Source organism: Oenanthe melanoleuca, chromosome 1A (genome assembly GCF_029582105.1).
Source record: "Oenanthe melanoleuca isolate GR-GAL-2019-014 chromosome 1A, OMel1.0, whole genome shotgun sequence".
Lineage (NCBI taxonomy): Eukaryota > Metazoa > Chordata > Aves > Passeriformes > Muscicapidae > Oenanthe > Oenanthe melanoleuca.
Window position 1 is genome coordinate 20235844 of NC_079334.1, and position 26560 is coordinate 20262403.

The 26560-nt window shown below is 39.4% G+C and overlaps 1 protein-coding gene across 2 annotated transcripts in view; it reads right to left on the minus strand.

The window, feature by feature from the left end:
• Positions 1-26560, minus strand: part of LARGE1 (LARGE xylosyl- and glucuronyltransferase 1) — a 263862-nt gene that overhangs the window by 59148 nt on the left and 178154 nt on the right. For both annotated transcript variants that reach the window (XM_056515824.1, XM_056515817.1), the window contains one exon: positions 2933-3037. In XM_056515824.1, coding sequence (XP_056371799.1) covers positions 2933-3037 — 105 coding nt within the window. The remainder of the gene's footprint in view (positions 1-2932; positions 3038-26560) is intronic.

Consider the following 26560-nt stretch of genomic DNA (forward strand, 5'->3'; position numbering starts at 1 on the left):
AGTTTAATCAGTGAAAGATAATATAGTTACATAGCAAGGAACTGTGCATGAATTAATGTATGAGGAATCTGGAAGAGTTAACCCAGTGCAGACAATCAACATGGAGTAGATGATATATAAAAAGGGCATTTGATTAAGCAGCTTATTGAGTGTTTGCCAGTAGAGCTCAGAAAAAAACTTGGAAACCTCTGTGGTACAGAAGGAATTGTGCTTAAACTGCTTGAGGAAGAAAATGTTATCACAAATAAAGAATGGTTCTAACTAGGAACATCTTAAACCTAATTAAATCATCTGACTTTGGGTTTGGTCTGATTTTCCAACAATTATATTATCATGGACTAAAGTATGACTTGGGTTATCTGCCTGTGCAAATGAGGAAGAATGAAAAACAACCAAATAAAACCTTTCCTTGAAAATCTGTATTGGCTGTCAGGAGATCTGGACTGGGCACACAGGAAGAGCACAGCACAAATGCTTACTGGGTTTGAAGAACCAGTGAAGAAGGAACAAACACATCCTTGCCTTTAATACATGTGCCTCCTGGGACTCTCCCAACCTATATGCTGTCCAGAGAGGCTCAGGCATAGAAAGATAAGAGTGAAAGAGAAATTATTATCTTCAGAAACTGTGAGGAACAGTGGAACACTTTTGACTTTGAGAGGTGCTTCAAAATCAAATCTGCCAGGGTTAAGTCTGGCTGAAGAGGCTCACATAAAAATCTCTTTTCTTAGGATTGTATCCTAGGTCTGTAGTAAACACTCTCCCAAGAGCAAGAGCAAAGCCTGTCTGAGAGCCTCCCCCTGATCCAGCTCTGTTTAGCTCATTAAAGTTTCAGGGGTTTGGGGGCCCTTTCTCAGTTCCTAAGTACAGCTCCAGGCACCTGAATTTCTATGCCTTCCCCCTCCTGGACCACTGCCTTTCATGAGTATTTTGCTTGGAGATACAGCCTCCCTTCTTGGTGTCTTCCCACTTCAGTTTTCTGAATCCTCATTGGCCTCACCATTGCATTCAGTGTCAATTATTTATATTTACTGAACACATCAAACAAGATCCAGTTTCATCTTCCCTGAGAAATGTATCTCTCCAGTCTCTGCTAGATTACTGAGGCAAACAATTAATTCAATCAAGAAATTTATATTAAAGGGTGCTGACTCTGTCAATAACCTTGTTTCCTATGTCTCAGAGGTTGAACTGTTTCATTCAGTGACCTCTTGTTCCACATACTTGAAAAAACAACATTCCACTTCTTATGATCACTTGTCAATCTTCCATATATTATTTACCTTCTGGCTTTCTTTCTAAAAAAAAGAGTTTTCATAACTACAAGGTGAGTTGTGTGAAGAAAGAAATTGTGAGGAAAACAAAATCATGTGTAGGATTATGGGATTATGCATGGCTTGATAGGTATGTGTTAATACAAGAATAAACAAATGCAGAGTATGTGAAGGACTGCAGATACTTGGTTATCTTTGCTTTCAGTGTAAGGTTTATGTGATATACTGACATTTGGTATTCCTATAAACCACTTGGAACAGTAAGTTAACAATGTAAGTTAAAGCCTTACAGAATTTTTTAACATTAGCATTTTAGATATAAATACATGTGTTTTATACTACCCACCATATATTGCTGCATTATTCTGATGTTATGTGGTTGTGCCAGATTTCTCTCTGCCAGCATTAAAATGGCACAAAGGAAAAAGCAAAAATACAGCAGAAAGCAGGTAGCTAAAGAAGGTGCTCATCTCTCAGTAAACAAAAGATACTGCTTTGTGGTGTAACAGTGAACTGAACTGACACCAACAGGTTGAGTTGTAGAAAATATAAGCCTTCAGATTTCAGGAAAAATCTATGAAACTTATCTCTGTCTCAAGCTTTGGTGGGGCTGGGGAACAGGGGTGGGCAGACCTAGCCTTTCCATTTGCAATTCTGGCAAAGAAGAGTCAGGAAACAAACCTATTCTGCCAAGATCTTGTATCCATACCAATCTGTGTTCTGTTAGGCTATTCTTTTGAACATTTCCAGAGAACAGAGATGCTCTGCAGAGGCTAAAATACAAATTCACAAAAATTAGTGGGATTCCCACAAATATATACAGGGATATAGAAATACAGATGACCCAATCACAACTTGCTCAATCTTTTTTCTAGTTAGTCTGTTTAATTCAATCCAATATATTTCTGTGAAGCAAAATCACTATTATGGTGAATAATTTCCTGATAGAGCAGGGATATTTAAATGGACTCATCTGTTCCAAATGGAGGCTTCACCATCTGTTCTGTCCTTTTATTACAAAGAGAGAGGGAACCTAACTCCCTGCATCAGCATGTAAAGCCCAGCATTGAAATGATTTAGGTGTATGTGTGTGCTCTTTATGCACCTGGTATGTTTTCTCACATACCAAACACAAATCAGTGGGAAGACCTACCTCTTGTAAACTAATAAATTCTCTGATTTAGTGCCTTTATTCCTTTCTCATGGCAGCAGAAATTGATGGCCAGTAGCTTGCATTTTATTAGGACAATTATGATCCTGTTGGTGTCCTGCAGGAGTTATTATCTTTATTGGGCTAACATTTTGTGATACCATTTACTTCTCTACAGAAAATGAGCCTCAACTCCTATTCATTCCCTCTTGCTGGGCCTATATACGAGTCATCATGGACAGAAATCTTGTATGAGATGTGCTGAGAACCTGTCAGATTGCTGAAAACTCTGTTCTTCCCCAAAGGATGTCACACAATCTTCTCTAACGCCATTTAGAGAAGACCAGAAACTCCAAAATGCATGACATTGAATCATTTTTCCTTTAAAAAAAGATACATTTAGCTGTAGCTCAGGAAGGGGGTACAAATTACCACATCTCATACTCTCTACACCAGGAGACTGCACACTGAATGCAAGTGTTAATTCAGAGCAAACTTCAGGTCCTACCTGTGTTGTAGCCCCTCCCAAGTGCTGGCCAGGGCCGATGGTTCTTCCAAAGATTGCCCAAATACCAATCACTCTGGTTCTCCACTAAGCCAAGAACTTGCTGCCCTGGAAAATGAGCAAATTGCAAGAAGATCATAAGAGAGAAGACAAGTCAATCAATGGAAAACACACAGGCAATGTGGGGAGGGACACCCAGAGAGAGAGGAGGCAGAAGCTGGGGTGCTGCCCTCCCTCCATGCCTTCAGCAGAAGCCAGCTTATGTAACAGGCAAGCAAGCCTGGCACAGCAAATCCAGCCTGGCTCATTTCTTCCCTTCTTCCCTGGCTAGTCTGAGTAATTAAACACTGTGGGAACCTTTGTCATGCTGACAGAAATATGTCACCCAGACAAATCTGAATGCTGCTTGATTTTGGAATACAATGATGGAGAATCCTCCTAGTGAGAATTAAGTGTTGGTAAAATGATCATCTAATATGAAGATCTGTTCATACTCTGATGGAGATAACATAATTGAAGAACAAGGCTCAGTAAAACAAATTATTCTCTTCCCATGCTCTCCCTACTAGTTTCATGGATTTTTTTTTCTCAGTCACAAAGGAAACCCCTTTTGCTCCAAAAAATACTGGATTTGAAGAGTTTAACTGCCTAAGAAAGTTGCACCATTTTAATTTAAGAGAGTAATTTAAAAGTCATTTAGGTGAGCCTGTGTAGAATGCTGCACAGAAATTATGACTCCAGTTTTATTTCAGTTTATCTTGCATTGATTAGCAGCTGGCTTCAGCTTGGGCAAAATGTATGTTAAATCAAATGTGTCTAGAAGGTTTGCACTGCTTGAAAATCAACAGAAAAATGAATGTTTGTACAGATAAGGACTTAATTATGTATCCTAAAATGTGGTGTATAAAATGTAAATAAGAGAAGTGATTGAAATGATGCTGTGGTAACAGAGGATGGAGGGAAGGGGAGAACTGCATTTGGATCTAGAGGAAGGAAAAGGAAAGGTGCTTTGAAAGAGGGACATGCTCAGTGAGGGCACTGAGACTGGTACTGGAAATTATTTTGCAACCTTTTGAGAAAGCATCATGCTTCGAAGGCTCATTTCCAAATCCCAGCTATGCTTGTAAAATTGAGTGCATGGTCACAGCAGTGCACTGAAAGCCTGAAATGACCATTGTATGTTGCTTACATAGAACCACAGCTATGTATTACTAAAATTTCAGTATGGTCCAAGACAAGGTTGGGCTGAGAACAAGACATAAAGACAGATACAAGTAATTAAAATTTTTAATTGGCTTGAAAGGTGATTGCAATACTCTCCTGTGGTATCTGTAATTCAGTGGAATGTCAGTAACCCCAACATGTCTTGAATGCTGTTTCAAAGAGTGTGAGCAGCAGTGACTGGCCAATACATATAAAAAATAAACCAGAACACTATGAAAGCATCCAAGGACTGAATGAAAATCAATCTAAAAATAACTTTGAGAGATTACCAAGTCCACTTCACACCACTCCACATCATCCTACCCTATCCTAATGACATGCCTCACAAACCTGATTTTCCAATGATGTCTCTCCTATTCCATTACATATTTATTATACAGTATATATAATTTTTCACATTAGACTCCAGAAAAAAATTTGTAAGAAGGTGGAAAATCTGGGAGAGAGCAAAAGTATCATATCAAAGACCCATTTGTGCTACTGAAAACTGGCAATGCTAATGGAGTGCAATGCAAATGAAGGAAACTACAAGCCAGAGGAAACACATCTTAAGCAACTCTGTTCATACAGATAAACCATAGCATGTCTCAACCTGTGAGACACATGGAACACACTGGAGAGCTTGTGATCAGGCATCACAAGCCATATACTGTGAGGAAATATGAAAGGGATCCCAACTGGCTGAAAGGAGCCTAAGGCACAAAGAGGCCAAAGGACACAATTTAAACCAACACTTGTTGACTCCAAGGTGGAAATCTGCCTGTTTATTGCCAGTCCCTTACAGCTGAACTAGAATAAATCAAGATAAAAAACACTGGCCTATAAAGGATGAGGAGAAAAAACCAAACCAAACCAAAAAAAACAACAGAAATTAAGGTGGGCTGGAATGGGTTTGCACAGTTGGTAGGAAGAGACTGACCCTGTCCATAACCTAACAGCACATTTCACAACTCAGCAGACCACAGATCCTTCTCAGGATAGTATAGCTATCATCAAAAGAAATGTTAGAATTCCATCTGCAAGAAGCAGGTACCAAACTTCTTTACCATGGAGCATCAACATGCTATAGATTTCTGCCTTTAAACCAATGAATAAGAAAAATAAACAAACCTTAATGCTTGTTAATAGTTTTCATTTCCCAGGTACCAGTCTAAAATCTCAGTTCCAATAACTCACCCCTGAAATACTAATTTCTCAGTTATTATTTCTCATGCCAAGATAAGCTAAAAAAGGTTCTGGAAATTATGTTGGCATGTACTTACTGTAGTTGTATAATTTCCTTATGCAATTTCCCTTTATTTTTGAAGACACCTGAAAAAATCTCAGTTTCACCAGCATTCCTTGAGGTTTGATATGGGACATGGATGAAGGCAGAAATGAACATCACGTAAGCTCTAGGGCTCAGATACATGGATCAGATAATGTGACTTACTGTGTATCAACTGAGCTGGAATAACTGCCTGTACATGTCCTTTTAGCTTGTCAGAAACACACAGTAAAATGTATGAGCTAACAGGCTTTGGTTTGCTTCTGCAATGGCCTGGGAATGTGCACACGTTCACACACTGTCCTAGGGTAGAGCATTATGCAACCTGTCAGGCTGTTGTAACTCTTACTGGTGCATAAAATCCCTATTAGGCAGATGTGATGGCTTGTCTCCCAAGCCACCTTGGAGAAAATTATGGAGATATGCTATCCATCTTTTCTAGTTATATTTCTATTTTCTCTAGGCTGGAATAGTGTTGCTGTCTCTGCCAAAGAAGAATATATTTTTATTTCCCTTTACGTTGTCTATGTGATCTTGACTTAAGGCAGAAGTAATCCAGAAAACAGAACTTCAGCTGCATAGCAAATATTAATATTTCCAAAAAGGTTTTCATTCTGAATCAATATAGAAAAAAGAAAATCAGAAATATTTTCTGGAAGACATTCTCCAAATATTTTGAGCTGAAGATACCTAAATAACATCTAAGAATGCAGAATCATCCTCATGTTAAATAATATAAAACAATGTGACACAGAATACAGATGCATAATATATAGCCTGTAGACCACATTATTCCATGTATCTCAAAGTTCAAACAACAACAACAAAAAAAAAACCCAAAGCTTAGTCCTTCCAATTGCAACCAACTAAAAATTCACTCAAAAGCTTTCACTCAGAGCTTTAATCAATTTTTGTTTTTTAATGAATCATTGTGAGAATATCTGTCCACTACCTGCTATTTAATTTAGTTATTTACTTTTCCAAGTGCATCACAAAGTTACAGACATGAGGCACAGTGAACAGCTCTGACCATGACCAGCCTGCCCCTCTGCCACCCTTTGTGCCTTCCCTGCAAGGTGCTCACAGCTCTGCAGGAGCTACCACCAGGTTCACTTCACCTCTGATCATAACTCAGTCTGAATTCAGGTTTTCTGGGCAGGATAGACTGGAGTTCCCTCCCAGCACAGCCTTTTGGAAAAGGCAAGCATAAGAGTTATGTGAGCTATTCTTCCAGCAGATGAGAACAGGGTGCCTGCTGTAATGGATTTGAACCTTTCAGCACTCTGAGCTGCCGGTTTCTTCTTCCTAAGAGTTATTATAATAAAATACCACAACTAACAGAAAAAGCTCTATCATTTTCTTTCTAGTCCTGCAGTTATGATTAAGTGCACTCCTCTCATTCTCTGTTACTCCAGGCACAAGTTAGCTTATGAAAATTAAGCTGTCTTTCTTACTTCTTCATACATCACCACTAACAGCCAGACAAGAGAAAACAAGGCTATGATTCTGGCATGACCACAGTGAAAAATTACTGGTCAGGCAGAATTACAGCTGGATGGCTGGGAATGGAGCTGTGTGCTGCCTGGCTGTGGGCTGAGACTTCTCCAGAAAGCAGCTGCAGCTACAGCATTTTGCACAGAACAGCTGCCTGACAGCTCTCACACGATGAGAAGCTTGGCTGTTATTTGGAAGAGGTTTCCATGGAAAAACAGATACTTCTGAACCTGACAACTCATTGCCTTCAATTCTGCTTTTACTTCACAGATTTTTGGTGGCTAATGGAGGGGAAAGCATTATCCTGTAACTCAGATGCTGAAGGGGACTCCAGACCTTAACTCAGCTCCCAGCTGTGATGCCGATTTCTTGGGTGATACTGAACAGCCTCTTTCTTGCTCAAGTCCCCCTGATAAAAACTTTGCCCCTCTTCCACTTTGCCTGTCTCACGCATTGCAGATGTCAGCCCTCAGAGTTAGTAAGTGTGTGCTACTTTCTGCTGAAAGGGTGGGAGCAGCAGCATGTGGCCAGGCTGAACTCCATCCAGCATGGAGCTGTCTCCAGCAGCAGGGAGGAGCAACTGTGCAACACGGAGCAGGACAGTGCAGCTCTATGGTGGCACTTCTTCACAGGGGTCCTCTGGACACAGTGACTCATGGCACATGACACAGATGAAGGAGTACCAGCTTTTAATTCTGCAGAGTCTGGTATCTGCTGCTTTTGCTTGGTGCCTGTGAACAATATTTTCCTATTCTGCCCTAAGTTTTTCACAGTTTTAGAGGATTTCATCTTCTCTACAGTCTATGGTACACAGGACCTTAACCTCAGCTCTTGCATTGATGCATTTTACTATTACAAACAATAAAAACAGTAGTAAAAAATTATAGTTAGTACAGGTACTTTCAACATCTTCTTTAGTGGAAGCTTTTTTTTTTTTTTTTTCTTTTAAACCTGTAGTGGCTTTTACATGACTGCACTGCAATTAAACTAAGAGCAAACACTCTGTGTGAATTGCACTTTCTCAGGACACCAGGCTGTTTCCAGAAAGGAGAAAATAAAAAGACATATTAAAGGGGAAGGAAGGGCTGGGCTATCACCTTCTGATTGCCCATGGTCAAAGGGTGAGCTGCTGTCACAGAAAAGATCTGTTTCAGCTCACTTCTCCTGGTTGTTGGATTTGCAAGGTTTAGTTGTATCTGGTAGAAGCCTTCAAAGTCAAAATCAAGTGCAAAGTAGTTTCCAGCCTCTAAAAACATAGTAAGTAAGCAATTTCTACACTGTGGAGCATATTAAATGAGAACAGAGCAGAACACTGTCTTGCTACTTCTAACTACTCTAACAGACTTGGTTTAGATAATTAGGAATTTAATAAAGATATGAATGCTGGAGCTACAGCCAAATACTGCCAGAGTAATGCATGCCTTCAGTGTAAGGTGAAAGAGAGGAGAAGAACTCAACAAGTATTTAAGTTTCAGGCTTGACAGGATTCACAACTGCAGCATTCTGTTCCCAAAATGGGACACAGAGAATAAAAAACTGACAGAAGGGAACAAGAGGAAAATGTACATATTCTCAATGCTGGAAATATTCTAAATTGGCCAATACCAAGCCTGATGAACACTGTCAGGACTAGTTGAATATATACTGGTGCAATGAAGCAGAGTTATTTTCTTTTGGAGTAAAAATCTGATTACCGGCCTTTGCCTCTTTTTTGCTTCTCCAGATTTCTTTAGCCTTTAAACAACTGCATAAGGCACTCTTTCTTTCTGAAATGTGAGGCCACAACCACAGTTGGTATAAATCAGTATGATTTCAATGAAATTAGTGTACTTAAGCTGACTGAGCTGAATGTGTTGCACTTCATATGAAGTCTTGCCTGAGTGACTGACCCTTTCTTGATGGCCTTCCTGCCCCTGACCATATATTGGTTCATACAAAATACAGGGGCTTCTAAAATCTTTCACATCTTCTGCCACATCTCTCATCCCTTTCTTCAGATCACTGTCAAGTTCAAGTTCTTCATCCTCACTATTGCTGCCCTTTGCAATTCTTGTGCTGTCTATATAAATGCATGTTTTTTCCTGCTCCCAGGCTCATTCCTCTCTTCTACTGCCATGTCCTCTCTCATTCCTAAAAGAGACTTCTCATGCAACAAATGCCCTGATTTGCCTCTAAAAATATATTTCAAACACGAAATCCCTCAGGACTTTCCTCTATAAATTTTTTTTAGAAATTTTACCAAGAATCCAGTGTAAAATACACAAGTGAAACTTTGTGTGTGCTCTGTAACACAAGTGTGCCAGACCCTAAAAATACAGTCTGACACCATCTCATTTACTGTATGGTACAGAACACACTGTGTTCAACAGAATTGAGTACTTTGACCTCTACTGTGCATTTATTTCACAGATGTGCAAATGTGACAGATATATGTATTATATTTACATGCACAGATTCACATGCACACACATATAAACATGCAAAATATGTACAGATATCTGTGTGCAGATAGTCTCTGCTGTGAAGAACTTCTTTATTACATATGGAAATGTGAAGTTTCAAGGAAAAAACGCCCCCTGCAAAAGTTAAACTTCTTTTCTTGCTATCTCATTTGCATTAAGTACATTGCTGTTTCTCAGCAACCATTACTCCTTCTTAGTGGACTAAATACTCATGGAGAGAAACTACAGGGAAAGTTAGTAAGGCACAGGTTGGATGAGAAGGAAGCCAAAGAGTACTCCCTGAAGGTACAGCAGGACTGGCTCAGAAGAGGAGAGGATGGCTCCACAGGAGCATCATGTGCAGGAGAAGAAGAGAGGATACAGGCTGTGAATACCTGGTAAGAATGGATTGCAGACAAATGAGGCAGAGGTAAATACAACATATCAAGGGCAGAGAAAGTCAAGATGAGCCAGGTTGACTCAATGGAAAAGAGCAAGTGAAAGGAATAAAGACAAACTCTGGCAATGCTGAAACAAGGATGTAAAGCAATGGTATCAGCTGACTTCTGGAATGTATTCAGAGATGGTGATGTGACAAGGACAAAAGAAGTTAAAGCAACTCAGATCAGAGAAGAAAAATAACTTGGCTGGAGTCTAAACAGAGAGAAACATGACAAATGTTTTGTATGTGGTAGGAAGGAGGATTCAAAAGGCATACACAAAGGTGATCAAGAGGATGCAGTATACAGAACTGGATTGAGGAAGGTTGGTGTGAAGACGTAGATCTGATTCATCTTCACAGGGAAAGATGAAAGAATGAAATCAATCAAGAGAGGAGAGTATACTGGGTTTCTGCTCATCTTCTAGTGTCCTCCAAGGAGCTTGTTAGAAAAATTAAGAGGACAGTGAGAAGTCCAGCAAACCACAGCAAAGCTAGTAAATAAATCTATCATTAATGTTTGCAGCACTTTCATCTCCAGAATTTCAGGGAAATGGATTCTTCTCAGCAGTTGAGAACAAGAAGGCTATCACAGAAAAACCTTTCATTTTGTCACAAAACTTTTTGAGGTTTTCTGTGGTCCCTTCCAACCTGGACCCATTCTGTGATATGCCCAACTCATTGCCATGAAATGTGCTCTGGCATGGAATCTGGAGAAGAATGAAATGGTTGTGCAATTTTAAGTTTGAGCAAAAGAATTGTAAGAATGAGCTCATGTACCAGCTACATGGTTGGCTGAGCCAGTCCTTCCTCACCTCAGTTTTTATGTTACTGTTTTTAGTACAGACTGTCTCAGCAGTTGAGCTGACATCTAATGAACAGCAATAGGAGACTTCACATAAACCTTTTCCAGCTGCTAAATATTGTATTCTAACCAGGCTGCAGGAGGTCAGCAAGAGGTACCCACTGCTCTGACCACACACCTTACTTTTTTATTCACACCAATGGCTTTTCCCTTACTATGGTCTCCTTTTAAATTTTTGATTTATTCAATATAAAACCCCACACTCTTGTAAAATTGAAAACTTCTTTCTCTGAAAGCAGCAAAACATCCTTGTGAGCAAAGTCAATTCAAATCCACCCCTTCTAATATTCAGGCATTGATTTGAGAGAAAGGGTCCAGAGTTTCAGGAATATACAAGCTATTAAAACCACTGCTTGAATTTGGGCTATGAATGAATAACCAATCACAGAGGAAAAAATGCTTTCTTTTTTTGCTGCCAAAGATAGTGTAATAAAACTGTGAGGAGCAGAAAGTAACTATCCATGCACTATGACTCTGCCTGACCTAAGTGCATCAATTCTACAAAGAGGATAAGGTCCTGCTACGCACATTTTGTTGGCACAAAGCCCATCTGTGAAATGTGTCCCAGTCATGGGGAGCTGAGCAGCAGGATGCACTCTGTGATCAATAAGGCTCTGATACAATGCCTTTCTGTAGTAGCATTTCATTAAGGAGAACTTACAGCAGGAGAAACTGAGGCTGGTGGTGATGGAGTGACATTTCCAAGGTCACTGGGGAGGTGAGTGGTGATCTAGGAACAGGTGCCAGGACTTGTGAGACCCAGAGCACCGATTTTAGACACCGAGAGACTGTCCCTAATGAGAGCCTAGTGCCTCAACTGTCACTGCCAGTAATCACTCAGAAATTCCCACTCAGCTCACCTTCGAGCAGCTGTCAGCTCGCTGGGTCCACTGAAGGCTGAGTTTTTCCTTGCCACATCTCTGAATGCTATGTGCTGCCCTGACATAGATTTACTTTGGGTACATCCCTTGGGATTGCAGGCATGTCTCATCACTTTCCTCTTGACGTTCAGGCAGCTGCATTTTTCAGCAGTGATGATCTTAACTCATATTCACACCAGGTAACAGAGGTTTGAAGCTGTCTGTTTGTCCCTCATTTTCACCACATCACTGCATCACTACACTTCATCAGGTTTCAGTGACTGTTGTCTGACGATGCTGGAATAGTAAACTCCTTTGCTAGCATGGAATTAGAGAAAGGGAATAAGAGCTTCCTAATATTCCAAAGATTGCTCAAGGAAACTGTGCATAGCTTCCTACTTCATATCCTTTTGGGTAGTTATCATTTATTAGCAGCAAGATATTAATGCCCCTTTCTTTTTATTTAAAAGGAACAAATCTTTTAAATCGATTAACACACCAAGAATGTTTGCAAGCAAGAAATTAGTGTATGTATCATAAGTACTTTCCCCAAGAATCAGAGAAATCCCAGAATGCACAAGCAGAGGCAGAGCAACCCATGCACAAGATGAACAAAATGAAAAGGGTTGGTTTTCTAGTGACAATTTAAAAAAAATCAAAATGAATCAGAAAAAAAATAAATTACAGAAAAGGGCTGTAGTCATCCACTTAATGTGAAAAAGGTTGCCAAGTTATAGTATGTGGTGTTGAAATCCAACTATGTTGACATTATTTTTCCCCTCCGTTGGGTTCACTTCTGTTAAAAAAATAAACATGCTTTGCATTTCCCTTTGGCTATGTGGCTTTACCAACCTTTGCAAATTCTTCTAGATGAAAATTCAGGAGTTGTCTCTTCAGTAGACACAGACTACAGTAAGATGATGATGCCTAGCACTTCTGGCCAATGCTATTAAGGGCACTTAGTACACTGACAATTGGTTTGTGTAAACAGCTCACTTCATCCTTTTAATTATGGGCTTCAAGACAGGTTAGAGCTCACAAACACTACTGCTAAGAATTATTTATGCATCAGGAGTATCAGGCAGTAAGATGACACAGCAAATATTTGTTCACACCTAATGATTAAGCACAATTAAACAAGCATCAGGAAATAGGACAGAGCTCTGATACCAGACAACAACTTGCTGTTTTGCATCTTGAGCCTACAGAGTAAGAGATGCTTCAGCATGATGCTACAAAACAGTGGCTGCATCAGGTATCTCATGCTTTAGTGATGAGCTCAAGAGTCTTGGGATCTGCTCCTCATTCTTATGATGACCAGATGTGCAATGAGAGACAGGTCACCTCTTCAGTGAGCTGCAGCTTCCCTAAATAGGGCATGATTCTGCACTCAGGCAGTGGAGAAGAAGAAGAGAACAACTTGGAAAACAGAACAGAAGTGTTGCAAGTTATTTTCTCAGCAAGGGATGGAGCACTGCAAACACCTAATAACTGTGCAGAGAATTGGTCTTGAATTTGAAAACAACCATCCTTTCTCTATATTCTTCTCTATCTTTCAACTTGTACTCTGGAGACATCTGGATTTAAAGGGTAAAGTGGTTGAGATGTTCTCCTGCTGAAAATACGTCTACTTGTAAACCCAACTGGAAATCATACATTGCACTGGCTCAGTTTTGCCAGCATGACCAATACTACAGAGTCATGATGGGCACCAAGTAAAATCACACAGACATCTTGAGCTCACACTGAGCTCACTGCCTTCAGCTCCAAGAATAAATTATACAGGATGCCTTGTGGATTACTAGCAAACATTAACTACTTTACTTTCTTAGTTTACAGCTGTTTACTACACATATGACACATTTTACTACCATGACAACAAAATACTTAACATTCCTGATGCAGAATCCCATAAGGATTGGAAAAAGCAATAAAAACAACAAAGCAGTTAATATTCCTGATGCAGAATCCAGTAAAGCTTGGATAAAGCAATAAACCCCCCATTCTTCAGTTTTTTGCAGATCACTCTCTGTGGATAGTACCAATGGTTTTCAGATGTTTAACACAAATTTGTCTCAGCACTGACATTTCCCTTTTGTCCCTGTTTACTGGCTTAGTAATGAGTGATTCCTGCTGTTCTGAAGAATCTTCAAGCAAAGAGGAAGGAGATCTCAACTAAGTAAAGAGATGTTATGAAAACAAGTGTTATGAAAATTAGCTTAAGTTCCCTCTCCCTCTCTGTTGTTTAATCATTTAGTTAGTGCAGGTCTGGCTTTAATTGAGACAAACAGATGAAAAATGTGAGGCCAATAGTACGCAGGAAATACAGAAATTTATCACACAGCTCTGAGTCAGAGAGTCTTTGAAGTATTGCAACAGAGTTGAAGTCCAAAGGCAAAGAGGTGAGAGATTAGCAGAAGGCACCAGTTTCATTAAGTAGATCTGTTTTTGATAACAGGAAGAAAGGGCAAGACTTGCTGTCTACTGAAACACAACAAGTCCCATAATGTATTCTGCACATCATATCATTCAGGCCTCTAATATTTCATTCATTGATTTTGCTGTCAAATGAAAAGGCACTTGTTCCAAGTGGCATTTAGTGAGACAGATGGGGAGAGACCCAGAGTTCATTACTGGGAGTTTGCTCACTGGATAACATTGACATTATATGATAAAAAGCAAAAAGGGGGCAGAAGTCTACCGGTCCTAATGTTTAGAAAGGTCTTTTTGGTTCTCCTCCTGGAAGCTGAAGGGCTTTGCACCTGGTCAGACTGCAGACTGGCTCACATGTCATCTGCATCTATGAAAAAGCATCCTTCCAACTTCTCACACAGGCCCTCCCTTTCTGTTCTGGCTGTGTGCTCCTTCCCCTACATTAGTATGTAAAACACCACACTAGCACCCCACAAACCCATTCCCTGTAATGAGGTCAGCTTGTGTGGACCTTCTAAAAGGTTATGTGCAGGAGAGGTAAGATGTAAAATGGATTTAGGCTGAAAATAGCTAGCATCTGCTGGGCTTCAGCAAAACAACAGCATCTGCAGGCAGACACAGCAGCAGAACTTAAAATACCCAAGTGGTTAAAAATAAGGTGCCTATCAGCAGCTTGGAAAAACTTTTGTGAACTTCTTTATAAATTCTGTATGGGATCTCCACCTAGATTTAAATTTAAACAACAATATCCCCTTTTTAATCTGAGCCTGATTTTACTGATTTATTTAAAGTGACTTTTATAGTAAGATTTAGCACTCAAACTTTCATTTAAAAATACTAAAGAATCAAAATGATATTGAAAAACCCTCATATTTCCACAGTAAAATGAGAGAGAAGCATGAAAGAATTAAGAATTCTGAGGACATCAAGAAGCAGGAAGCCAAGTGTGCAATTGCTGCAGGAAAGCATGCAAAGGGCAGGAAATTCTGGTATCCACTAATCCCCTTAATCCCTACTAATGCATGAAGTGTAAGCGACGGCTGCTTTATGAAGTAGTAAAACGCTGTTATGAATTTTGAATCTATCTTGCATCTCAATAAATTTCGTAATCCAAAAGGGTACAAACAGCAAGCCAAATATCAGTAAATTTCAATTTACTTATTTTCCTTGTCACCTGCCTAAGGATGAGATGGAAAACAAAATTAAAACCGAAATCTCAAGAATGGACCTAGCTAACTCACTCCCTCAGAAACACAGATGTCAGATTGCACACTACCTGCTCTTAAAAAAAGGAATAAATGCATGAGATAAGTATGGAAAAATTATTCACAGCCTATCTGTATCATAAGCCTCTTTTGTGTTAAAGAAGAAATAAATTACAAAACTAAGGGCTTCCCTCTATGTCTTTCTTGGGTAATAATAATCAGATAATCACATGTCAGACCAGACCCTTTCTTGGCTCATAGTTCCATGTGATGGAAACTGATGTCACCTTCTGTCAGGCATGATGCATAGCCATTAAGCACCATAATAAATACAAATTACAATAGAAACATATTTAATACTTTAGCAAATTAAAAATGGGCTGCCTTTCAAGTACCAAAAACCAGCAAGAAGTTAATATATATGTGTTTGCAGATTAGAAAGGCAATAAGTCAAAAACAGATGATAGAGTTAAATAGAAGACAATTTTGGCTGCATATTGGGAAGATCAGTAAGACCCAGTTAAATGTAGTGATGAAATCTTTACTTCCATTGGATTTAACACTGTGAGAATTAACTCAGTCACATAAATGCTGCAGAAGCAAGCTCACTAATTTGAGAAATTACCCCCCACCAGCAGGAGCTACTGCTCACCCAGTCCATCTCAGTCTCCAGCTACCTGGGTTAGCTGCAGCGCTCTTCACTGCCCCTCTACAACAGCTGCATGGAGAGTGAGGGGGACAGTAACCCCCATAAAACCTGTTTATAGAGCTCATGGAAAAGTACTGAAGAGATGATAGCAATAATTTCTTAAATCACTCCAAACAAAATTGTCAGGACATCAGTTTATGGCTCCAAAAGCATCCAATAAGTGGAGTGTTTACAGGTAATCCGTTCTAATCTCTAAAAAAGGTAAATCCTTTGGTAGCACTGAGGGCAGATTTGTGCAAGGCTCCCTTCAGTATCTCACTTCAGCTTCCACCCCTGCCCTTTCAGAAGGCAGAACTGATCTTCCTTCTCCATGATTCTTTCCTGGAGGAAAGAAACATTGACAAACACAAGCATTGCACTCACTTATATAATCCAACTGTGTAGTCCCAGACAGACCTGCCTAGGATTTACTTTCCACAAACAAAAAGATAATGTAGGTGGTTCTGAATAACTCTTGCAGTAATCTTGTGCACAGATTTTCTTTTTTTTCCAAATGCATCCTAATTAACTTGTATTTTAATCCATCCAGCTTTGGTCACCTTCTATTACAGTGCCATAAGTAATTTCTTCCCTCCACACTTCATTAGCACTGCTTTTACCTTGGACCTACACTTGCTTCCTATCACGTCCTAAGCATTTTCAGAAATAAACTTCTTCTTGACAAGACTGGTCTCTGACTAATTTGTAAGATTTTCTCTCTGTGTTCAATGCTGTAAGATATGGATGGTCAATTGTGCTTTGCAAACTGGAATAAGAAATGTAAGATTCATTTTCAGTGGTGCTTAGCTACCCAAAGTACAAAAAAGAGAACACAAGACCCCCTCTATAATATGTGAAATGCTAGTTTCTGTCCTTCTAGAGTAAGATGTGATCTTCTGATTGAATTTAAAGTTCTTACTCTGTCATTTAGCCCATTAATTGCACGAGGAAACAAACTCCAAGGCATAGATCAGATTCTGGGACAACCTTCCATTTTTTATCACTACATGAAGAGTAACTCAGCTCCTGTCTTTCCAGGAGAGGAAAATAAACAATTTCCCATTTAAGCTTACAAGATCAATGCTGCAAGGAAGTGAATTGTGCGAGTATGTCTACAGTAAAAAAGAAGAAATATTTATGTGAGAGGTGACTTAAGACACAAAGGCATTAAAAAGAGATCATTATCTGTTTTAGAAGTGAAGTGGAGGAAAGATCTATATATCAGTATCAGATTCTGGTCAGCTCTAGAAACTGAAAAGTACAATGTTATTTCATTTCATGATAGACTCCTCAGAAAGACTGAATGAGGGCTGACTCAAGAGCAACCATAAATTATCACTAATTTGAAGGATTTTTTCCCTCCCTCTTTTCCTCCAAGTCCTCTAAGCTAACTTTATAGCTAATGCAAGGACAGATCTGAGAGAGCAATTATCAAGCAGGTACGACAGGATTAAGAAACGCTCTGTGACAAGACAATGCTGAACTTCTCTCACTGAACCACTACACAAATTATTTGTGGCCAGGATTAAAGTATTTAATTAAATCATCTTTGTGCAGATGAAACATGAAAATCATTTTCTAAATTGCTGCAAGAGAGAAAAACACTTCCCTTCATTTGCTTCTTACAATCTATTGAGTCTGTAGTTCAAAAACCAGAAATGATCAAAACAGCAGTGACTCACTGGCAAGAGCATTAGGATAAATTGAACTACCTTGAAAGTTATCTCCTTGCATACTTTTCTCCTCCAGCCAAGATGATGGTAATGCAGGCACCTGCATGGCTGGAAAAAGGACATCTTCCAGATGGTAGTGTCTTCCAGAAAGGCAGTGATCCTCCACAATATGAGAAGTTTACACACAGGAATTCTTCTTAAAGTAAAGCTGAGTGAGGCTTCAGTGAGCTCTTACTCAATATTAACATTGTGCTAGAGGACTCTGGGGGAGAAAAGGGATTGACATGTTCTTGTTTTACAGAAACAACAGTGGAAAGTAAGGAAATCTTGCTATTTAAGAGTAAGTATGTGTAGAACAAAGGACTTTTTGATCCCTGAGACCAACAAGGGGAAAACCCACCAAATTTAAGATGTAGCTCTTCTTCCTGAGATTTATTTTCTGCAGTACCAGAAGGGAGAACCAACATTGTGGGGTTGCTCAGTTAAGGTCAGCAGGTCCAAAATACTCTCTGCCCCTCACTGCCCCCATCTATGAGACACAGCAAAGCTAGGAGAGGAGAACTGAGAGACAAGTACCTAGAGTTTTTATGGCTGCACTAAAGAATATCTGAAGTCATGGCTGAGCTGGGAGAGAAATTTTGATGTTTTTCTGAAAATGTTTTTTAAAGTCATATTTAGAAAACTGTCTTGAGTAATGAACATCTGAACTTGGTTTGACTTCATTTGGCTGCAGAATTGAATGGAATAATCTACTGGAGGATAAAATGCAAGGATTTGGACTTAATTCTCTAGCCACTGTCAACTAGGATGGAATGACTTCAAGCTATTTCTTTCTATTTGGACCAGTATCTTGGCTGGAAGAAAGCCCATTGGGAAAGAGCTGTGTTGGTTATTAATGCAAATCCTTACTATCTCCCTTCAGAAGAGAAAGGTGTTGTCATTTTTCATACTGGATGTCTACTTCTTATTGCAGAAAGCAAATCAATCTTTTTTTTTTTCCTTTTAATTGCAAGCCATAACAAAAAAAAAGTAGGAAAAGAATAATTTATACAAAACCATTACAGATGCATCAAAGAATAAAGTCCTGTGAATTGATTTTTAGGTCTAAACCTTGTCAGAATCTTTTCAAACGACGACTAAGATGAAAAATCTACCTCCATCTAAACCTTATTATTCCCTCTGCTGCATGTATGGTAAAATAAATAATTTTCCAAAAGAAAAAAGAAGGAAAGTTAGATAAAACAAATATTTTAAAATTTTATTATAACTTTTTTTTCAACTCTACTGTTTGAGAAACAGCCTATGAAGCCTTTGCTCTCAAAAATAGCAAAACCAGTTAATAAATATTCTATGCAAATAGTCACTGAATGAACAGCCTCTGTGAATATATGTGCAATAAAAACCAAGACCAGTAATTTCAGTAATTTCAGTGACTTTTTGCTCACACAACTATAAACATGCACATGTGCATATGTAGCAGAAACTAGATCAACCCTGCCAAACAATGTTAGCAAAAAAGGAGTGTCTTTTAATAATTCTAATAATTTCTGGGTACACTCTGTTAGTAAGTCACTGTGAATGAGAGAGAAACTAACACTATAAATATACCTGTAACATTAATATGTACCAGGGATGGGGGAAATATGGAAACAAGCATATGAAACTGCTAATGGAAATGAATACTACCTAAGAATTATAGAGTGGAGGTCTCTAGTAACTCCAAGGTGTATAATACTGGGCATATTAAAATGTTTCCACAGTATAATCCAAAAGTGATTTAAATACTTACTTACTTAAATGCTTACTTTAAAAACTTCTCATAAAAAGTTTGATGTATTTCTTCTGGAACACTTAACAATCATGAGCTGCTGCTTAATTTCCTTTCCCATCATTACATACTGTCAATAAATGCATGTGTGTTAAATTTAATTTTTCTCCTTTGTAATTAGTCTTGTTCTACCTGCCTAACATATTAACTGATTCTAAAATCTTGTATTTGTGACATCAAATGATTTCCATGGTGACAGATTGAGACATACTCCTGAATAAAAGTGGTAAGTGGTTCATATTTGACTGGAAAGAGGAAAAAAATTCCAACCCTCCTTTCTATATGTTTGCTTTGATTAGGCTAATTAGTAACTACAAGAAGACATGACTGTGGTACAGTTAATTTGCTGGGGTGCTGATAATCACAGAGGCTTGTGAGAAAGTCTTTAAGGTTATTGGGGGTAATGAAGACTTTAAGAATATGTCAATCACTCTTTGAAGATTAACTAATTTGATTCATAACTTCAGACTTAGTTCAGTACATAACTCAGTCCACTGATTTTAAAATATTTTTAAGTGGACTGTCTGAAGAATAAGCCACTTTATAGCTATGTTGCAGTAGCTTTGAACATTAAGTTCAATCTGGACTTGACACTAGAAAATCTCTGGTCCCTGTCCCTTTGCACAAGGAATTTGCTCCCTTTTCAGATTTATTTCCATTTATCAGCTTCCATTTGTACTATAGACCTTACCTAAGCAATGGAACTGTATCTCATGTCTCTGGGTCTGCATTAAAATTTGATGTGTTCTGCAGCATGGGCATGTGTGTCCTTGGATATCTGTCAAGGGTGCTCCAGTCAACACTAGTACTGTCAAGTCCTCAGAACTTGTCAGAACTTCTAGCTTTGAAGGGCAACTGAATAAAATCTACTTAACAGAGTGGTCTTATATGTCAGCACTAGCACCTGCTGTGAGTCCTAATGAAGTGATTCAGTGGTGTGAGTCTGTGTGACAGGGAATGAAGACCCTCCATTTGCACAAATTGATGTGAAGGAGTAAATACTCAGACACAGCAAGCAGGTATGACTCCTTTTATCTCAAATGGAGCCATTCCAGCCTGTAGCAGGTTAGAATTTGGCTTGGTAGATTTATACTACAAAAGAATGAAGTGTTTTTCATGTATTTTCTGAGTTTTATATATTTTCTCATAAAAACACCAGCTGTTGGCTTTGCTGCTGATTAGCAACCTCCCACTTTTCCCATTCTGGGCAAGTTGGGGAGGAAAGCTGTCAGACCAAGAACAGAATTGCTGGCAGGCACCCTCTGGCCAAGGCATGCTCATGGAGCACACGCTGTGTAGGAGAGGCTTTGCCATTTGGGAAACTGGGCTTCATGAATTCTAATCCAGAATGGCCCAAGTTTAGCTCCTTAGAAGAGCAAGCTAAATTTAAAACTAACAACTTTCCCAAGTGAAAAGGAATCTAAGCACTACTTTTGAAATGCTACCAGAATGCCATAGCAGGATGTGTATATTGCTGTTTGATCACTGTGAGAGTACATCTAATTTGATGTTTTCATGGGGAGAAACTCCGCAAGCAGAAAGTACCAGAATCATGTGTGGCCACAGATGTTAAATTTCACAGAAAATGGTAGAACTTGCCCTCTAAAGTGTCTGACAGCTATCATTCAGGTGTACTGAAAATAGCACCTCAGAAACCCTAATGAAACCAGACAGCTACAACTTTATGTATTCACAGTAAATCTTCAGCAATTATTCCACTGAGGCTCAACATGAGATAAATCAGAGGGAACTATGAATTCCCAATGTAAAAAAGTCTCAGTGAGGAAAATATTTATTCCTGTGAGCAATTTATTTGGAGAGGGGGAGCTAATCCAGAGCTAGGGGTGCTACACCCACACACACTCCTTGTAATGACTAAGCAAACAGAATGGGATGGAGAAAGGAACCCACAAACAGAGCCCAGGACTGGAGAGGCAGTAAAGTGCCTGTTTATGTCTGTGGCAGAGCTGGGTAGCAGAGCTCAGATCCCTGCTGTTCCACTTGGTGGAACTGCTCTTCTTCTCAATCCTTCTATGGATTTTCATCAACTTATTTCATGAGCAACAAAGTTTGCCAATACACTGTGACAATGTTAGTGTGTATAAATCACAAACCTTTTTTCTTGTTTCAACAGAAGAGTCTAAATAGTTGCTAAGATTGCAAATTAGTTCATCTCAGCTTAAAGGATTAACTTTTTAGATCTTCTGCAAATCAGTGAATTTAAAAGAGAAAAAAAGACACACAATTCTTTCCCAGAGGGAATAAAGTCACTCCCCCAGCAAAGCTGCTTTCAACTCCAAGTTCTGCAAACAAAATGGCAAAGGAAAAGCATTCATGTCAGACACGACCTTGGGAAGTGTTTTGTAACATGTCAGAACACAAAGAATACAGAATTCAGTAATGAGCAAGCATGGAGAGATTATATTGATGTCTTATACATGTTGGTGGGTATGCAGAGGAGAGACAGCAAACAGGAATACTGAAACCACAGCAGGCTGGACAGTCAGGTTGATGAGAGTAGTTAAGAAGATTAATGTATACTCTAAACTGAACTCCCCTCGTTGGTCAGTGCTCAATAATTTAAAAGGCAATGCCAGAGCCTTCATTTCAAGGTGACAAAAAATTCTGATGATGAAAAGACACAGCTGAAAACTTACTTTTAATTAAAAAGCAGGCTGAAAGTCCCATCTGCCTAAAAGGAAGTAATAGCATTTTGGAAACAGAGGGGAGGGATTATTATTTAGATAGTTCATTTTATTAAATAAAAGAATTCAAAGAGAACCAGTAACAACTTTTCCGCCCTAGTATCCTCAATAACATAAGATGATTACTCACCGACTTAATGAGAAAAAGTTTGAGGCTAAAGAGAAAGCAATTAAACTGCCAGATTTGCTGCTACCAAGAACAGATATCCACAAAATGCAGAGCTAGGATGCATTAAATGACCAGAATAATTCATGAACATGAATGGAGACGATGAAGAAATGGATGACAAAATTCACATCTTCTATGCAATAATGCAATAGGCAGACCAGTGACAAGCAAACTGACAGGTGCATGTTCAGGTGGACACAGAGGTGACATATTCCTAAAATTTATAAAAAATTATCAAAACGATTATACTACACAGTTTATGACATATGAAATGAAATTCAAGCAAAAGAGACCAAAACTAATTTTCTACAGAAAACTTCTGCTGAAGTTTAGTGACGAAACTATTTTAGCGTTAAGAATTTGTGAGCTGTGGGCAGGAGCTCTTTTCCCTAGTTCTGTAGCCTCAGGCATGCAACATCTGCCACAGCATGTGCCAGTGGGGAGCAGCAGCAGTTTGTCATGGTCAACTGTGACATTTTAATGACTGGTCCATTTTTTCCCAATGTTGAACTCAATGATCTCAAACTTCAGCCTAAATTTCAGCATCAAAGGCCTAAGAGGAAGTCAGTGCTTCACACATCCTCTGCACTTGGGAAGACCACATTTGGCAGATACTGTTCAATGAGGGGGATAAAATAGGATGCTGCTAGAGAGCAACACTTGGCCCTGAATCTATTAGCCAGGACAGGCCCTGATGTTATCTGCCCTAACTCAATGCTGTATCTCAGTGCATCATCATTTTCAATCTTGCTGAAGTCAATGAGACTACTCATGAGCTTTAACACTTCAGCCTATGATTAAGTACTTCACTAAATAAGGTCATTAAATTTAAATTGTAGATGCTTGCTAGGTACTCCTGAAGGTTGTTCTCTCACCTGCAACATAATCCCTGTAGGCTCATGGCTTGCAAAACAAGTGGCTAAATAACATCCAGATCTGCATGTCAGCAATCCTCCCACTAAACTTAAGACACATGAAATTGATTGATTCAAGAGGGAGCTGTGCTTACCCTACTGCTGATGCAGGGAAGAACAGAAGCATGTTATGGCTTGTAGAAAAGACTGAAACACACAGAAAAGGAAAGGTGGATGAACATGGCATACCCCAGTTTCTGGCACAGATATCTTAGCTGGTTTAAGCAGCAAAAGCCTTACAGCTGTGTTAATGCAGTGTTTTGCCACTGTGCAGTTTTGCCATTTCTCAGCAGGAAGTATCAGTGCAACACAGTATTTTGCCAGTGCAGTTAACCAGCTCAGGTACATTAGCATATGTAGGCCCTCATAGAGATATATCCTAAAGGATTCCTAAAGGATTAACACGGCACTTCCAACACTACCAAGCTATTTTCACTTCTCTCTATTCAGTGTGCACACCTCAAAGCAGCCCTCTACCCTGCTTCCTACTCCCAAACAGGCTATCAATCACAATGAAGGGTGTGCTAAAGCCATAATGCAGATAACAGACCATTAAAAGCTCAAATGAGACTACTAAACATGTTTCATTAATCATATAGCACAATCCAGTCTTGAACCAGGAGCTACACATTTGGTGGGTCAGTAATGGGAGGCTTCTTGCTACACAAATCTAGTGACTGGGAAAGGGAATTACCTTAAACATTCTGCCCTTCCTCCTCTTCCTCACATGACCTGTGAGGGTTACACTGCTGGGAAAGGAGTGAGAGAATAGAGAATAAAAATAAGAGACCTGCTACGAAAAAAGAGTGTGAATTCTCTCCAGAAAGCCTGGATTCTCAAAGGAGCCAAAACACCCACAGCTCACACAAATTTTAGCAACAGCACTTCTGAAAAACTGGCCAAACTGCCTCCTTCTCCCTGGCAAGAGGTCTTTATTTAGGGATTTGACAGAGTATCAGAAAGAGGAGTTTTCTTCCCGGGGGTCCAAATCCCGTGTTGATCCTACCCCTGTAAAAGCACAGCAAGTAAATTTCAAAGAAAATACAGTAAGAGATGCTCTCCCTTTGCATCACTTCTTATTGGTACATGTCTGGCTTTTCCCAGCAGCTTTCCAAGCCCTTTCCAGAAAAGTCAGCAGGTTACCTGCTAGGCAACAGGTTACCTGCTAGGTGAACAAGAGCTACCTGCTGGACACACCTGGCTATTTAACCCTTCTGATGCCACATGCCTCTGCATAATAGCTTACAAGTGACACATACATTTTTGGATTTTTTGACTCCAGAAGAAGGTTGGAGAAGGTGGTTTCAGCAGAGATTAAGTTGTTTCTTTGGACAGTGGAGACAGAAGACACTCTCAAAAAGACTCTAATAGTTACTTGGAAGAGACAAGATGCCAAAACTAGAGAAGCCTAACAGAATGGGTTTCAAGTTTAATCCTAGTGGAGGATTTGAATCAACAAATTTCTTGTGAGGAGGCAGGGTTTTTACCTCAGTTTCACCTCTTTGTGGTCATGCTGAACTCCATGGTTTACCCTTACAAAATACTTTCAAATGAGCAGAGACATCAGTTCTCGACATTGGTTGATGGGTTTTACTATGGAATGCTAAAAAATGGGCAAGTAGTGTTGAATGCAGAAAAAGAGCTTTAAAAAACACAGCAGCAGAGGCTCTATTATGCCAGATATCTGCTACTCTGTCTTTGAGCTCATTCTGTTCATAGAAGCATGAATTTGATACGTTATCACTTAATTTCTGTATACTAAAATGACAGCTTCTATTCTGATAATTCATGTTTCAGGTAGGATTCTGGAGCACTACCAATTAAAAGCAGATAATTAACATACTTTCATATGTTAATAAATCCCTGACTCCTGTTATTTGTTTTTAATGTTGCCTAATATTTTAACATCTGCAGAACCTACTGCTCCTACTTGTGCCCTGCCAAATGGAAATGGGTTTAGAGGACTCAAAATGTCCCTGCTGTGAAATTTCTTGAGAACACAGTGCTTTGTGGCAAGGGTTGGAAACACCCCTAAGCATTTGTGGAGAAATTACTCTTTCTACAGTACAGTATGTTCCTTCCTCTATGGGGTCAGGCACCAGAAGCCCCAAAAATTCCTTGGGGGTGTTTACCAGTATTGCATACTCTAAAAGTATCTAATAACAGGAAAAAGTTGGTGGTTTCAGCTCTTTTTTAAAGAGTTAGCTTTTTGCTCTTATGACTGCTATGAAACGCAAGGAGGTGTAATATTAATGAGCCAGACAACAAACAAGAACTGTATACTTTCCTTTTTCTTGACATCATCATTTTTAAGTAGGTCTCCTGATCTTTGAGGATTTTGCCATGGTAGGCTATCCCCTTTAAAGCAGGTTTCAGGAATTAACCTCCTAAAGTCAGTATTTCAGGTCCACATGTCCCTTCTTACACAGGTGTCTTTTCTCCTGTGCACAGAAGGCTATGATGATACCTTTACTTTCTTTGGCACAACTATCTGCATATTTTTCAATGCCAAGGTTTTGCCAAAAGTGATATCACTTTGGTAGCCATGAAATGTTCATGCAGCTCACCAGGATACAATAGAGATGAAGAGATACTGGTCCCATACTGAGAGCTAATTGGCAGAACCTCTTGTACCTGTGTTTTGTGCTAACACCAGTGGGCTAAAAAAGCACCACAAAGTCCACCACTCACTTCCCCTCTCCCTCAGTGGGACTGGGGAGGAGGAAATGAAGAATAAAAGCAAGGAGACTTGGGGGTCCAGATAGAAAAAAAAATAAAAACAAAACCAACAAGGAATTGTTTAATAAGTGAAGTAGAGGAAGAGGGAAGGGAAGAAAACAAAGCAAAACAAGTGACTGATACCCAGCCAGACCTAATTGAAAAGATGTCTAGATCCCTAAAGCCAGCTCTTTTCCCTTTTAGTGTTGAGCATTATGCTGAATGCCATGGAATAGTAACTCTCTTGTTGTGAGAGTCACCTGCCTGGTTGTGTCCTGTCCCAGCCTACTGAGTGCCCACCAAGGCATGCACTGTGGGGGCAGAGTGAGAAGGGGGAAGGCCTTGATGCTGTGCAACCAGAGCTCAGCAAAAGCCAGAACATGAGTGTGCCATCAGCACTGTTTTGGTCACAAAATCTAAACCCCAACACCATGTGAACTGCTATGAAGAAAATTATTCCAGACTTTCAAGGAGCTTCCCTGTTACCTGCATAGACTGTGCAGATTAAATGAGACTGGTAAACAAAGGAGATCAAGCCACACTAAATATTTTAGCATGTTTAAACATTTAAACAGATGGGAGTGAGCTTCAGAGTTACCATGCCCTGGACATCTTGTCTTTATTTGGGTTTTGCTGCACTATGACCTCTTCAGGAGACCTGCCACTGTTCCATGGACACAGTGTCTCCTTGCAAGCAGCTGCCTGTCT